The 16980-nt window shown below is 43.4% G+C and overlaps 1 protein-coding gene across 2 annotated transcripts in view; it reads left to right on the top strand.

Annotated features, from left to right (window-relative positions):
• The first annotated feature begins 2210 nt into the window (after positions 1 to 2210).
• The window catches only part of IGF2BP3 (insulin like growth factor 2 mRNA binding protein 3), a 116671-nt gene continuing 101901 nt past the window's right edge, over positions 2211 to 16980 (top strand). The window contains exons 1-3 of one of the 2 annotated variants that reach the window (XM_075050712.1): positions 2211 to 2353; positions 2829 to 3050; positions 4381 to 4441. In XM_075050712.1, coding sequence (XP_074906813.1) covers positions 2876 to 3050; positions 4381 to 4441 — 236 coding nt within the window. In that variant the 5' untranslated portion in view covers positions 2211 to 2353; positions 2829 to 2875. Of the gene's footprint in view, positions 2354 to 2437; positions 3051 to 4380; positions 4442 to 16980 lie in introns of those variants that run through there. The other variant, XM_075050720.1, reaches the window with a different exon arrangement.

Genomic DNA, 16980 nt, shown 5'->3' with positions numbered 1-16980 from the left:
ACCAAGGGGTTTTTTCCCAATCATCTGATTACCAAGCGGTTTATGATGTTATTGGACAACTGATGCATACTGTTATCATGAAGTCTCAATCTTCATTTCTTAAAAAAAAAAATCCTCTAGCAAAACAGATTATCAAGCTAGAATATTAAATGAAATGCATGCACCCCGTTTAGCAGTTTTAAGAGGAAATGCCAGATAACGCTATAGACCAACCATGTAGAAATGAGCACATGCAGACTGCCTTATAGATTCAGTACAAACCAAATTTATAAAGAATGCAATTAAATCTGCAAGAACAGTGACTAATTCCTTTCACAAGTTCAACTAAGAATTCAGTAGTTTGGAGGGGGCTGGTTTTAACTTGGGACAGGCAATTGTTTATTTTCGCCAGACTACACAGGACACGGTTATGAAATACAAATTAGTTTAGGAAAAAATGCCACATCCAGCATCGAAAAGTCATAACAGGTTAATACTGTAGGGAAAAAAAAATATTTCTCTCTATCCCCGAGATAATTATTTGCTAATTTTCTACAAAATGGAAGTTGTGCTTAAATTCTGACGAGTGGAACACAAAACACTCGCTTCCCTCAATCACAAGCTGACAATTAAAAGTTCACAGAAATTACACTGAGATTAAACAATGGGTTGAAATCACAAATATTAGGTTTTCGGTAAGCCAGGCGCTTGGATGCACACAACAAAAAGGGCCGTATTTCCAACTTGCCGCAACATTCACCCAGCCCCTGGTAATTTCACAATGGTCTGGGGCTCCAACCCTCATGGTAAGACATGTCTCCTTGCATCATACCACCACAAGAGAAATCTTCAGCGACTTACTCCCTCTCCCCCGCGCCCCCTCCGAGCCCTGCGTACCACCACCGCCACCGCCGAGCTGCGGCGGCCGGAGCGGGGGTGACAAAAGCCTGCCCTTAGCACGGCTTCCAAGGAGATTTAAATCACCCGTCTTTAATTGTGTACTTGCTAGAAGTTAGGCGCAAAACTACGAAGCGTTCCTGTTTACTACGGATTTCCAGACCTACTACAGGACATGTGGAAATCCATTCACTGCTCGCTAATAAAAGTATTTAACCATTTTCCATGGATATACCTATTAAAACCTACCGCAAGAAGCCTACCACGGAATAAATGAAACCTTCGGCTAAAGTGCGTTGAATTATTAAACAAAACCTACTAGATCGCTATATTAAACACAGTGCTGGCTTTCATTTCCGTATCCTTTCTTCATCTTCAGGCAACATTTTGTTTGCACTGGAAAGGCTCCACACCCCCAAACCCCTCCCCCACAAGCCCACCATTGTATCTGTACGAATGTGGAGAATTATGAATGGTTCCTTAAACCGGGCCGGGGGCGGGGGGGGGTGGGGAGGAGGAGGAGGGGGGTCGCCAAATCCCTTTGTGTGCCGTTACCAGCCGAGGGCAACGGTGCCTTCGCGTTTCCCTCCGCGCCGTCCACCATTACCCAGATGGAAACGGAGCCTGGTCCGTCCCCCCCCCACCCCCCCTGCCCCTCCCCGGAGCGCGGCTCCCTCGCCCCAGGACTCTCCCCTTCTTCATCGTCCCTCAACTCTCCTCTACCCCTTTGTCTTTTCTTCCCCCCCCCCCGCCCGCCGCCTTTCTCCTCCTTTCCGTAAGGCTCAGCGCAAGGGGCACTGCGAGTAATGCAGAAACATTACCATATGGGGCTCCTCCGAGGCTGGAGAGACCCTCCGCCCCCGCCCCGCGCAGCCCCCCAGCACGCAGCCGCGGCGGCACTGCGCGGGAGCGGATCCCTGCTCTCCCCCGCCGCCTCCCCCCACACCCGCGCCCCCTCCCCCTTCTTCTTCTTCTCCTTCTTCTCCCCTCTCTTCCTCCTCCCCCCCACCACAGTGCCGGGGAGCGGGATCGCCCAGGCACGACCCCAATGAATAATCCCCACAGCCTGGCACGGCGGGGGAGGAGCGGCGCGGGGCGGGGGGGCGGGCATTGCGGTGCCTTTTCCCCTCCCTCCCCGGGATCACACCCCGCTCGCACGGGGGGAGGTGCGGCCGCCCAGCCGTTTTTGGGCGGCGGGGGCGCGCGGAGCGGACTCCCCCGGCGGAAGGGCAGAGGCGGCGCAGAGCGGAGCCCACCCAACTCCGGTTTCCCCTTCCCCCGCCCTCTCTAAACTTGTTCTGTCCTGTCCAGCCTCCCCCCACCCCCCCTCCGTCCTTCACCCCGGCCCTCCTCCTCCTCCTCCGAGTGTGTGTGTGCGCGCCCCATCCACTCGCTAATTGAAGAGCTGGGATTCCTCACGTGAGAAGTTGATTTGTAGTTTGAACACGTGGCTCATTCAAAAAGCCGGAATATTCAAGTAATTTTTTTTTCTCTCTCCCTCCCTCCTTCCCTCCCCCCTCCCCTTCTCTCTCTCTTTTTTTTTTTTTTTTACATTGAGAGGCGGCGCCTGCACGCACGTAGTGTGACATTTTCATAGTCCGCCTGCTGCTGCCAAAGGGGCTTGGGGGCAAGACAAAAAAAGTAGTTTTTTTTCCCTCCCCTCCTCCTTTTCCTCTCCTCAGCCCGCCATCCGCGGCCCCGGCGCTGGGTGTTTCCCCCGCGCCCCCCATGCGCCCGGGTAGCACGGCAGGCACTTAGGGCTCCCGTTTGGCTACGGTTTTTTTTTTTTTTTTTTTTTTTTTTTTTTTTTTTTTTTACCCCTTGAGAGAGAGAGAGGGAGGGACACAAGCTGCAGATCTGATTTTTTTTTTTCTTCCCCCGTCCTCTCTCTCTCTCCTTCCTCCATCGCATTTTGTTTTATTTCCCCCTTCCTCCCCACCTCCTCTCGCAAGACGAGGGTTGCAGCCCGCGGTGCGCGCCTCCCCGAGCCGCCAGGAAGATGAACAAGCTCTACATCGGCAACCTCGGCGAGAACGTCAGCCCCCTCGACCTGGAAAGTCTCTTTAAAGACTCCAAGATCCCCTTCTCGGGCCAGTTCCTGGTGAAGACGGGGTACGCCTTCGTGGACTGCCCCGACGAGAGCTGGGCCATGAAGGCCATCGAGGCACTTTCAGGTGAGCGGCCCCTCCGCGCCCCCCCTTCCCCGCAGCCCCGACGGTTCTCGCCGCCCGCGCTGCTCCGCGGCCGCGGAGCTGCTGCAGCGGCGGGCTGGGCCGCGCCGCCGGCCTGGGGGGGGGAGGAGCCGGGGTTGGGGGGGGGGGTCCCCGCTAGCCTGCCCCCCCGCCCCCAGGTGAGATGCAAACTGTTGTTTTCCTGGCGCGGCCGGAGCCGCCCGGCCTGCCCGCGGAGGCTTTGCGCGGGGCTTGCGCGGCGGCGGCCCCCCGGGAGGGGCCAGCCCGGCGTGGCGGGGGAGCGGGGCCGGGGAGGGGCGGGAGCCTGGGCCCAGGGACCCGCGGCGCGGCGGCTCCCATGTTTTTTCCACACCCCACGGCCAGTCCTGCCCGGCCGGGGGCCCTCGCTGCATTGAGGGGGGGAGAGTGGAGGGTGCAGTGAGGAGGGGGCGGGCTGCGGGCGCGAAGCGTGCTGCGCTCCGCGGGGCATCGGCTGCACCCCCCCCCCGCCCCGGGCACAGCTGGACACCCCCCCCCGCAGCCCTTCGCAGGGGCCGCCTCCCCTCGGAGCGGGCTGGGGCTCCCCGCGGCTTGGCGCAGGCCGCAGGGCTGGGGGCGAGCCGCCGATTGCCCCAAACTTGGGAAGGGGGGAGGCAGGCAGTCCCCCCTCCCCGCGCTGCCCTGCTATTTATTTCGGTTTCTCTTCGCTGCTCTCACGCACCATCACCGCCTCCAGCAGCGCGCCGGCTCCTGGCCCCGACATCCTGTTTTTGTGTGCTTAAAAAAAAAAAAAAAAAAAAAAATTAAATTAATTTTTTTTTTTTTTTTTTTTTTTTTTTCGCGTGAAGCGGCTTTGCGGAGGTCTGCTGGGAGAGGCTCCCGCGGAAAAGATGGGCTCGGGCTGCGCTCGGTGTCTCGTTTCGGCTCCCTTCCCGCCCGCTTCCGCGCAGAAAACCGCCCGAAGTTGGAGGCCCGGCGGCGGCGCGGGGGGCGGCGGAGCCCCCGCTCTCCCTCCCCGAGTCGGGGCCGAGCCCCGCTCCCGCACACGGCGTTTCACGGGCCGTTTAGAGACCGGGGATGGGGCGGAGGAAGGGGCCCCGCCGAGGGCAGCGCCGGCTCCCCCCGCGGCAGCGGCTCGGCGCCGGGCTCTGCCGCCTTCCCGGGCGCCGGGTCCCCGCTCCGCCGGTGCCCGGGTTGCCGATGAATGGGCTGTAACGTGTTGCGCTCCCGTTCCCCGCTTTACACCCCTGCAAACCCACTCCGGGAGACGGGGACGCGCGGGGGATGCACAGCCGTGCTGCAATATTTTCCCCCGTTCTGTTTCTCTCTGTAGGTAAAGTGGAGCTGCATGGGAAACTCATAGAAGTTGAACATTCAGTCCCTAAAAGACAAAGGTAATTTACTCTTCCACCCCCCACCCCACCCCCCGGCCCCTTGCCCTCAGTTACCCAGTGAGAAGCAATTTGAAAAATGCTTGGGTTTGTGTTTCTCTTCCCTGTAGATAAATGGGCCGCTTTCTTAAATCCACAGTCGTGCACTCTGTGCTGTCCTAGATGTTTTCTAGAATCACCCCATGTATTTCTAATGTAGTGTCTTGGCCGGGCGACAGTGGTAGTATTTAATTTATTAAAAAAAAAAAAAAAAAGCCTTTTTGTGGGAGAAGCAAGTTATTATGGTCTGACGGTAAATGACTGTGAAGATTTTAAAATTTAAAGTTCCATGAGACGAGTTAAAATCTGGGTGTTAGCAGGAAATGAAATGTGGTGTTGTGGACTGTATAACGGGCAAGCACATGAGCTTTGCTCCAGCAACAAAAAACATCTTGTAAATATACTGGTATACATTCATATTTTTTTGATCCTGCCATGTTGGAGTCTGCAGCGTTTTATAGGCACGTAGTAGAAGTCTCATCTATATTTGAGACGATTTTTCATCACTATTTCGAGCTGGTCTATAGAAGCAGCAGGAGAATGACTCTTTCCCAATAAGGGCAGGATTTATACGTCCTTAATTTCTAAATGTATGTTGGATTTTTGCAAGGCAGTAATTTCATTGGGCCTCACATAAAGAAGCAATACTTGCAATAAAGCAAGGTAGTATTTTTATACTGCCTATAGCCATTCAGCCTGCTTCTTTCACAAATATTTAGATTATAGAAAACCTGGCGTGCACTAGAGAGTAAAGGCAAAATAGATCAAACTTTCCACGTGCTTGTTCCTGTACTCCATTATTCAATCTGGGAAGTATGTCTGTGTAACTTTGTTAAAAGGGTCTTCTGCTATTTCAGGGTTATTTTTAAAAGTGCAGTCTTTTAAAAATAGTTAATTTGAAAAGGTGAATTAGCTGTCTTGATGGGCTTTGTATCTCGGTATTTTAAGAATTAAAAGTTTAATCACTATTTAGTGTTAGAGGAAAGCTTCGCTTGAGAAAGTATGGAGGATTTTTGCTCTAGTTAAGCGGGGGGGGAACACCTCTCTGGACCTATTCATAGCATGTTAATCTTTATGGTTATATTTATTTGATACTTTTCACTGGAAATTAATATGCTGTGTGTACTCATTCTCATTTAATATGCAAGGTATATGGCTTTGATTTACAGTAGTCTATATTTCAGATCTTTTGTATACAAAAATACTGTTGTAGATGGAATATATTATTAGATTTAAGAAGAAAATTCAATGGGACATATAAGAATTGATAATTTCCTATTAGTGTCTTTAATAAACAAAATTATTATGCTTATTAATCTTAAGCTTGCACGAGTAGTATTCTATTTACGCTGCTGAAAACAATTTCATTTCACGCATAAAAAGGTAAATTTAAAATCACTGGTGCCCTCCCCCCCTTTTTTTAATCATTGTTTAATGTGTTTAAAAGTATTTTCCTGTTCTTTCAGCTGTCAGCTGAAATGGTGTAAAAGTCCATTCTTCATATTGGGTAGCATGTCTTCCTATTTGCCTGTGAATTAGCAATTATCAGAAACATGCATCTGTCTGTAACTTGTTGAAAAGAATTCTGCACTGAACTTAAGCACTTTTCTAGGCATGCGTTGCCTACATATAGGCATATTGAAAAAATTGCAAATGTAATTGTATCAGCATAGCCATATTGCTTCTCCCAAAGCCCTTATTTGTGCAAACACTGTTTCATCGTGCAGTATCATGTTGGACTGTATTAGATATAGTTCAGATTTATACTGCTCTTTAACAGAAAATTAAATTGCATTTCTAATAAGTGCACTTCCTTCCCCTTTGTTTCCACTCCCCCCCCCACTCCCCCCTCCAAAATCAAATCTAGGAAGCCACTTAAAATTCATTCAGTGGCCTCCATATGTAAAACTGACTCTCTTGTTCCTTTTATAGATGTCTACTACTTTTTTTGGGGGGGGGCGCTGGTGGTGGTGTCAAAAAGTTGGAGATTTTTTCCATGTCTCTATAAACATTTCTTACTGGGCATATATTTAGAGTTGTTAGGTATGTGTAAAAACACAGTTTTCGAATGTTGAGTATTTTGGTGAAGCTGGTTATTAAGGTGCTTTCAAAGTAACTTATTTGAAGTCTTTGTATCTTTCTACACAAGGCAAAGGTGTAGATGCAGCCGGGGGTGTGTGTGTGTGTGTGTTGCTCACCAGGCCCACCCAGTGTGTTTGCACGCTGCAAGGCCGGGGAGCGCTCTCCAGACAGCCCTGTGCACTCCAGTGGGTGAGATACAGTTAGTGAAGTGACGCCATTTAAAAAAAAATAAAAATGAAATGGATGTGTCAAGTCTGTCTTTCAGCATGAGCGTACGATTAATAGTTTGGTCAAATGATTACTTCATAAGAGCAAAAGTTGTTTTGTAGTGCATTGAAATCATTCAATACATTGTATTGACCTTTGCTGTTGTGAGGCTACTTCATCGAGAGTCCTAGCTCCCTTCCTTGCGACCTCCCTAAATATGATTTTTATTTTTTTTTTTCCTTAGCAGAGTGTGTATATTATCACTCACAAAGGTAGTTTGTGGGTATCTTTCTTGAGAGGCGGCTGAGGTGCATGGGAGGAAAGGGTAAGGGTTTGGTAATCCATATCCTCGTCACATAAAGGAAGGTCAAGAGGTGGTGTCAGCTAGGGTTGCCATAAAGTTGAGCTGAATCCAGAAGACCGTGGAGTGTGCCTGGCTTGTTATTCAGGGTGAAATTCTTGGGCCCAGTAGTCACTGCATTCCAGCCCTTGCTGGATCTTCAGATTTGAAGTGGGCACACCCAGGTTTGCAAAACTACCTTCCTACCTGCTGTGGAAGGAAGGAGAGAGCCTGGTGTGTGCCTTTCTCCCTCCCCTCCCCCCCTGGAAGCGTTTAAAAACAGACAAGGGGATGCACTGCGGTTGAAAGAAGGGGCCTGGTCAAGGTTTCCTTGATGGAAGGGTGGAGAATTATTTTGGGGGAGGTGCAAAGTATTTAATAAGCTCAGAGTAGATTCCTGACTTACTATTGAAATCTCAAGGGAATGCCAAAGGAATGCAGCATTTCTGCATTCAGACCCCTCAGTGTAGAGGAAGGCTATTGCAATATTTAAAGCTTTAGGTCACTTTATGCAAAAGTTGGAGAAGACATTGTAATAATTCTGACTGCTAGTCACGCTCTGCAAGGGAAGGCAGGGCACCGTTAGTCACGATCGCTACTTAGATGGGTTTTCTCCTCGCAAGGCAGCGATGCGGGAGGAGGATGGTGGCAGCCCATAGCGTACGTGCGCCCGTGGCCATGAAACTTGTGGCGCAAGGCTTTGGGTACTACCTTGCCGCAATCCAAGAGCAGCTGGTATCTTGCAAGGCGATGTACGCTGCAATCTGATTATTCAAATGGCCCTGATGTCACTTGTGTGTGAGGAGGGGGGAGGGCAGGCACTAACTCTGGGCACCTGGGGATGTGTCTGGCACAGCCTCCCGGCCCCAGCTCCCACCTCCAGGTGGGCTTCCCACCCTGACCTGGTCCACCACGCCTGCTCCTGGGGCCTTCAGGTGCCTAAAATGCTCACAACACCTCAGTTGTGGTAATGATGAGGTAGTTTTCCAATTAGAAGGTTAATTTATTTATCTCTTCCCCCCCCCCCCCCCCCAAGGGCTCTTTGTTGAGAAAATAAATTCGCTGTGTCTATTCTGGGGTGTTTGGGAGAAGAACAGAAGAGGGTAGCAAAAGTGCATCTTGTAGGTAGGTAATGCTGCTTCTTAACGAGCTGTGCTACAGGGAGCACAATGACCTGTCAGCTGTGCCTCACCTGTAATGCTGAAGTATCTGAAGGCTGATTTGATGAAAACAGGCCCCAAATCCCTTATGCAACCATCTCTGTTCCAGGGGCGAGCATTATGCTGTTGGATGGGCATCAGATTGTGTTGCTAATTTTCAGTATAATGAGCGTTTGTATCTTGAGTGCGCATGGCGGTGGGAAATGGCTTTGCGAGGCTAAAGTATGTATGGTGGCTGCAATGGTCATGGCTATTAAAAAAAATAAATTAGTGGCATTGATTTTTTAGTTTTGCTTCTGTAAATATCAAGCAGGGAGAAACATGCTGAATGTAAGAAGAAATGATAGAAAATATGTCATTTATTAGCTGTATTCGTGCCCTTTTCTGTGGAAAGAGGCAGAGGACCATGCCTGGGTCCAAACTAGAATGTTTTTTAGAGTGAAAGGCCAAAACTTGCATAGTGATTTTTAGGTTTTTATTTTCTGTTTCCACATTTATTTTTGCAGATGTGAACAGGAAATTAATTTTTTTTTTAATCTTTGAAAGCTTACAATTAGAGTGGAAACAAACCTGGATAGTTGTGGTGATTGTTACATAAACAATGAGTTGTTATGGCAAGAACAGATAATTCTTCACTAACCATGTTAACTGTTATGTTGTTGGAAGTTTAATTTTTGTAACTCCTCATACTGTTTGATCATTACTAAAAAAAAAAATCCCTTCTTCTTGCAGTTTTTAAAAATAAGTTGGAGTACATGAAGCACAGCTCTAAACATGAGTCTTGAAAGGTTGGTCCAGCTCTCTTTTTGCTACCCTCCCATTATGGGAGGTGCCCTGAGAACATACTTGTAGTGGACGTTAAATTGTGCATACATACGATAGATTTTGAAGGGGTGGAATAAAAAATAATATTTTGGAAGTGTAATTCAAGTGTAGTAAAATATAATCAGGAAATGTTTAAAATTTTTTTATTTCTCCCTTTTTTTTTTTCCCCTCAAGCATGGGGTAATAACATTTTTCCACATTTTTGAGACCTTGAAGGTGGTATTTTTGTAAAATGGGGCTGTGTTCATTTCAGTTGCTCTTTTAAGTACAGAGCATAGGACTCTACTGTGCTGGAGTCCTTTTATGGCTTCTGGCTAGCTACTGGGTGCACTTCAAATGCTTAGTTTTGACCTGAAAAATTCTTAAATGGCCTGGGATTTATCTACCTAACAGAAAATGTGAAGCTTCCCATAATGGCTATGAGAGAGGGACCCAGGTGGAATTAAAATATGCCTAATACTTAACCATGGGCAGGGCTAGCCCTTCAGGGAACCTCACAAAAAAGGTTCTTCACTCCTTAAACCTGGTCCTCTCCTTAATGTCACTTCAGCTTTTGGATTCTATCCTCTTGGGATTTTGGTAACAAACACATAGTGCCATGGAGCACAATTAAAGACCCTTTTCTGGTGATTTCATCCTTATGCGAGCCCAGCAGGATGGGCACAGGGCAATATTGATGTGAGATTTTTTTTTTCTTGTAATATAAGAGTCAAATTTGTTCTTGGAATTTGATTATTCAGAATCAGTAAACAGATGGAGAATAGGTGCAAAAATTAAACGCTGTACAATTTAAGTAAGGAGGAGAACTTTTAATGTTTTGTAAAGGGAGAGGGATAGGTGGAAAAGTTTGAATAGGATCGATGCACTTAACAATATTGAGGTGCTTTATGTAGTTCCAGAGCACTTCAATACTATTGTCTTTTAATGTGTGTTCTCTCATTTTGTTTTCATAAGCAAAATGTTTATCTACATGTCAGTCCATGCTTTATCTTGAATGATGCGGAGTACAGAATTATATGTTGAGGTATATGCTAATTACTGTTGAAAGCTAAGATAAAACCATAACTTTTCCTTATTTCATCTAGAAATGTGACATTGTTACCAAAAATACTTGTGCATTATTTTACAGTTTTAGTCTGAGGCTTCCATCCTTATGCGGTGTTCCCCCCCGCCCCCCGCCAGCATGTCAAGTGTATGCACTTGTATGTCTTTCCATCCTGCATCTTTGCTGTATGAGTCTTACATTTGCTGTCCAAATAAAGTATTGTTGAATGTACTGTCCAAAATCTCCCCAGGTGTCCTCATCTGGGGTGTGCTGGGGCAATTAGTAAGCCCAGTGGTTACTGGTGTTACCCAGCTTCTCTGAGCATGTTTATCCATGTGGGTACTTCAGTGGCTGTTGTTTCTTCTCATCGCCTGGAATAAGTAATTTGGCTTTGAAAAGTTTCTGTATGGGAGCAAGAGCTCCTGTGTGTTTGTGCATGTTTCAGGTAATGAATAAAAAAATATATTATTGTATTCTCTCCCGCTTTTGCTTCTTTTCATGTCTGCAATATTGGTTTGTGAGTGTGTGTTGAAGGATGCATACTTTTAACCATGAAGAAAATCTTGATGTTTGTAGTTGTATACTTAGCAAATAAAGTGTGTTACTAGGGTGAATATTAGGGTAAATGTTAAAATACTGTATGAGTAATGGTAGTGAAAGAGTGGGGCGAAAAAAGGTGGTGTTTTCCAGGTTTTTTCTCCTGCAAGTGCATTGAAATTTTGAAATGGAAAATTATATTAAATTATAATACTGATATTTTGCTGAAGTGTATTATCATGGCAGCTGGCACAAGAGAAACCTGTAGTATAAAAGCTGTCTCCTGTGCAATGTAACCTTAGCAGCGGTGTGCCTCCCCTATTGCCTGCCTCTTCACGGTGCAGTGGAATCAGCATCAACTAAAACTGTCCTTTTGCAAATCTGAATGGATGGAAGACTGCCTCTAACAGGTAAAATGAGGCATTCTGGATAAGAGTACAGATTAACAATGAGTCAAAGAGGGATCTGACTCTTCTTGGCTATGGGACTAAGTAATGGAACGAAACTATCTTGAAATGAAAAGCCTTCAGCTGGGAAGGGCCTCACTCCATTTTAATTTTTTTTGGTATCTTGATCATTTTGTGACTGTAGTCTGATTGGTGAGAAATAATGCAGAGAAGTGTTTAAAAGAGAATGTGTATGTGTCTCTGTGTGTATATATATGTATATACACACACATGCATTTTAAAAGATTGTATTACCATAAAATAATTTGCAGTTTGAGAAGATACCAGCTAAAAATATCTGGAGAATTTATAAAAATAGTAAGGTTGGGGTATTTTTGCTAGTACTAGTACACTTGAACACAACTGGAGCTGAATGCTCACTTTTGAAAGATTAACTTTCATGCTCAACTGAACTTTAGGAACGCTATTTTAAAATATGTAGTCTATACCATGTGTCTAATACTTTTTTCTTCTTTGTAGAAATAGCAGTGCTTTATTGTTTTGGTAAATTGATTTTATTTTTAAAAGTTAAATGTACAGGTCCTGTAGGATTTCCCTTAGAAATGGAGCTAGCTTCACCTTAATGGAGCCTTAAATATTGTAGTGCAGAAATCAGAATTCCAGACAGAAGAAACTCTAGTCTGTGTGGACAAAAATTTTTGTTGGGGGGGGTGTGTGTGTGTGGAATCTGAAGTTATTATTTGGGTTCACAATTACTTATTTTCCTGAAACTTCATGTTATATAGCAGTTAGGGATGAAGTAAAAAGTTTGTTGTGTTTGGATTTGGAATTATCTGTTGAATATCTAGCATGGATGGATCAATGTGGGATTCTAATTTTCTAGGAATAAGCAGGGCAGGAGGGCTAGCTATGAGAAGGAGAGGTGGGGAAAAACCTTGAGTGAGTTTTACTATGCAGTTGCTCCACACAGCTTTCATCCTGGGTTCTGATCCTGCGTGCTCTCTGCCCCTTCTTCCTTGCCCCCAGAGGAAGTCCTCAGCATACTGCGGGGAGGCTCTTGGGAAACCGAGTTTGCAAAACTGCTCTAGCTTTGACAGGGAAAACGCATATATCATCTAGCAAAGGCAAAAGATACAAGGGTTTGTTTTTTTAAAAACAGTAGTTTTAAAACAGTTATGGAACAGATCATCTAGAAACTTATTTTTGGTGATGGAGTGAATTATTTGGTTTATACGCATAGGGGACATTCTCTATGTGATGGCGGCTTCCTGGTTATCATGAAAGAATAGTCCAATTTTTCTTCCTACATCTAGAGCAAAAAATTCAGAACAATGTCTCTTTAAGGCAGTACTTGAAAAACATAATCTGTAGGATGTTTGAGGAATTTAGGTAGTAGTTTAATCCAAGATAACAGACTACACTTATAATGTAAACCATGTATTGTCTTTTTCCTGATGTGAATTAAAATTCTGGTAAACATGCTTTAAATGATTTTCCAGTGAAAGTTTTGTGGCAACCTTAAGCAGGTAGCGGTTAAAAAAAATAAAATTATTTGCCTGTGTTTTGGAATATTGTTACAAATTTTGAAATAAGTTTTCAGATGAGTTTACTGATTGTATACCAGCTTGTACAAAGTTCCCCTTGCCATCAAGGCACTGGTCTGTTACAGATGTGTACTGCTGCACTGTAAAGAGCACACGAGTCTTTCCTACCAAGGGAACCGGATCCCTGAATGAACCACATCTATCTTTGTGGAAAACCAGCTCTCTGGTGTGCAGAGGCAGCTATTCACCAGGGTCAAGTGAGAGGGATTCAATGCTAAGTGTCTTTTAGTGGTATTGATCGCAGTGGGTGCTGATCAACAACAAGAGTTCCTATACGGTGAGCTTTGTGTTAATAGAAGTTCAGTTATTTAAGCAAGTTCCAGGTGGTGGTGGGCAGCAACATAACTTGGTGACAGAGAGCTAAAAACTGCTGTTGCTAACCAGGTGGTACTCCTTTTGACCCTAACAGAAGTGCTGGAATATCTCAATACTTGTTTGTTCCCCAATTGTATGAACTTTGTACCTGTACAGAAATTTTTAATGTAGGATACTTTTAAGAAACGTGCAACTTTCAAGGAAGATAGGCATTTAAAACTGTCTATGAATTCAGATTCTCTTTAAATTTCAAATACATACTAAGAGATGGTAAGCATGTGGTTTAATGTGGTCTGTAGATTTTATTAACACTTAATGAAGGAATTGGAGGATCCTAGTGTACAGCCACAGGTATTTAAGTTGTTTCTAATAACATGTACAAAATACTTGAGAAATGGACAGCTCAAGTCAGAGCAGAGATTTTTTTTTAAATATTGTTTTTACACTGCTAATACTCATTCATTTGAAGATGCACCAGAATGCTTTTTCTATTAAACTATTTTTCTTACCCCCCCCCCGAAGGAAAAAAAACCCACAAAGAACAAACACCCCCCCCCCCCAAAAAAAAACCCCAAACCCCCCAAAAACCAAAATCCCAAACCAAAAAAAAACCCAACCACCAAAACATAACACCCAAACACTCCACATTAGGTTCTGGTAGTCAAAAAGTAGGTGACCCTTCATTTATTTATGAAATGCTAAGTTTGTTTCTCAGCGATGGTCCGAGTCCTAATAGCAAACAGTGAGGTCCTGTTTTATTTGGTAACTTGGTTTGGGTTGCTGCTTGTTTTGTTTGCATTAACAATGTGTTTGCTTAGAGTGAGTTGTATATGTCTATTTAGAAGTTTTCTTTTTTTTTTTCTGTTGTACAGCTGAGAGGGAATTTTTATAACTAATGTGATTTCTACCCCTTCTTCTACCCTGGCTGCTCTCTTAAACATGAATTGACTGCTGGCATGTAAATATACCCCAAATTCTGCATTTAACATAGAACTGTGATCTTTTACATAAAGCTGTGGAGTACACACCCTTTGTCCAACTGGGCTTGATGACAGTTGTTCAATTAAACTCAGATCATGAGCAAAATTATCTTTTCAGGTATGTAGCGTGTGCTTAAGCCATATAAAGTTGAAGCTACCTATCACTCCTTCAGAGTAATCTTGGGAAAAGATTTATCATTATAATTTGTAGAACTATTCAAGCTTTTAGATTGAGTTAAAGATTGCTTTACCTTTGTGTTTGACTATCTTCAGTAAAATCACAAATTACATTCACTTGCTGTGGTTGACTTTTGCCTGCCTCAGTGGCAAATAATAAGCTTATGTACATTGCTTTTCTTCCTGGCCCTTTTGCTCACATTGCCTGATCCACACAGTTCACTTACTGTGACTCTTACTGGTTTTGCATACATTGGATTAAGTTCAGTATCTTAACATGAAAATGCTACTTCTGAATGCATGAACGATAGTACAGATCCAGCATCACACATGTGGTTACGTCAGTCTCCTGCTGTATAGCAGTGCTGTGTTTTGTACTGCAGCTCTTCAAAATGGCTTTTCAAATGAAAGTTCAAGCTATCTTAACTTTTTAGCTATAGAGTGTTGGTGGAAATCTCATGTGGTTTTGTATTCCAGAAAGCTGCTCTTTGACCTAGTCCTGACTTGTGTCACTGAGTGTATCGTTTTGGGTGGTACTCTTTAAAAGAAAAGAAAAAAAAAAAAAGAAAAAAAGGAAAAAGGAAAAAAAGGCAAGGCATGGAAAAATCTGTCCAAAACTTAGTCATGTTTCACCATGATGAAGCTCTGCAAGTTCCTGAGGAAGAAATGGCATTTGAGTAGTGATAGTTTTCTGGAGATGGCTGTGGTGCGTGTCCTACCTGATGAGACTTGGGCTAGATGAGGAGAGCTTTGCCTGGTTTGGGGGGTCTGAGCAGGTGCCCTGACCTGTTTCTTTTCCCTCTAACATCCAGCTCTGTGAACTTTCCTTGCACTCTGTGGATAACATGCATGTGGTTACAAAGTATTAAAGCATGTCTTTGAGGTTTGGGGAAGGAGAGGGAGGGAGCAATTGCTTTGTTTTGAGGCTTTTGGTAGCTCCAGTTCTGGTTGTTACTGGTAGTTGTCCCTCACTGTGTAGTCCAGTACTAGGCAGGAAGCTGGTGCCAGCATGGTTTGAAATGAGCTGAATTTCTGGGGGGTGATGATGGGGGAGGGAGTGAAGAAGATACACAAACAGTAGTGTTAGCAGAAAATGATCAGTAACTCCCTAAAGAAGGATCATTTTTTTTCTGTGGTTGAATAGTTATCTTATAACATCATCATCTTCCTTATGCTGATTTTTTTTTCTTTGTAATTCAGTGCTTTTAGCTTTCTCTTGCTCTTTATTTCTTTAAAATGTTCTTCTTAAATCCTCAATTGTTGGGCATATCTATATGCAGATGGAATGGTTGAATTTCAAAGCTCTGCAAGGTGTGTTTAAACTATGCTAAGCTATGCTCTCAGGTAAAAGCAACTTGATCTGCTAGTGGGGGCAGGTACCACCTAATTTAGGTATCTCTGTTAACAAATCAGTACCGTATGATTGTGAAAAGAAGATAGCAATTACTGCCTTGGTGTGATAATAGGTTTGCACATCTGTATACAAACTAAATTTGAAGTAATTAACTGTTAAATAATTAATTAAACTTGGTCAAAATTATCATCAACTTTCATATGAACTTTGTTCCTAATCTCAATTTGAATATCTAGCAAAATACTAGATAATAAAATTATACTTATGTAAATCGTACTTATGAATTAACTGGTTAGCTGTAACATGATATAGGCCTTTTCTCCGCTCTGAAACTAAGTGATCCAAATTTACAATTTTGCTCAGTTTAATGCAAAGCAAACTAAAATAGTGTAAATGTTAAATGCTACCCTATGTAAAGAATATGGTTTTCAGTGCAGAAATGTAAAGTATTTTTTTTGTTCTCTGATCATAACAGTGTATTTAAATCTACAGTGACAGTGAAAAAGTCAATGCTCACTCTGATCTTCATCCTCAAAACATGCACTATATTCTATGTTTTCTGTGAAAAAAGAAATGAAAAATAATGGAGTTATTTAAAAGGTGATAGCGGTTATCTTATAATTGCTTTATATGCCACTTCTTAATCATGGCAGGTTTTTTTATAGTATTATGAAAGCATGGGGAGACTATTAAATATTAACTGTAAAGGTTACTAAAGAAAATATACTTACACCTCTTATATACAAGTGATTTTTCATCATAACTTGCCTTTGAAAGAAATTGTAAAATTGAAATGTTGCAAAATTTAAAATTTGTGAACAATTGAATTTTAGTTGTTGGCTTTTCCAGTTGAACAGAATGAAATGATACTCCAAGGCTTTCGTCAAGGCCTGGTATGAAAGCTCAGGGATTGCTTTCATATATTATACTATGTAAGCTTGTGTGCACTAATCAAAGCTGCTATGACAAAAGCACAGAGGATTGTTTTGGTAATTCTTAAAAATAAAGTTTAATGAAAGTTATAATTAACAATATGTCTATTAAGTAAATATAAAAAAAATTGTGAAAGACTCTTTACGCACAAGCTGTGATGCTTTAACTATGCCAGTACAAAATATTTAGTGTGAATGTGGATTTACTAGTGTAGATGTACTTACCCTGATCAAAATTATTGCCCTATAAAAAAAGGAGAAAATAAGCTTTGTAGACAATAGAAAACTTTGCATGGTGGTTATTACTTTATAAATTTAACTTCTTAAAACATGTTAATCAAACAGTTAATTTTTTTCCAGTAACCTGTTTTTAGATCAAAACTTAATGTAGAAAATATTGTGTATGTGTCCAAAGTGTGTATTATTTAGCTTTACATCCTAACAGAAAGATGGTGCATTCTACACTTCAGAGGTATAAAAGTTTTTGAGGGGAGAGTACGCAGTTGTTCTAAATATCATGTAACTTTTTTCTGTAAGT

Source organism: Buteo buteo, chromosome 2 (genome assembly GCF_964188355.1).
Source record: "Buteo buteo chromosome 2, bButBut1.hap1.1, whole genome shotgun sequence".
NCBI lineage: Eukaryota > Metazoa > Chordata > Aves > Accipitriformes > Accipitridae > Buteo > Buteo buteo.
The sequence above is the reverse complement of the archived record's forward strand: the minus strand, read 5'-3'. Positions and strand labels throughout refer to the sequence as shown.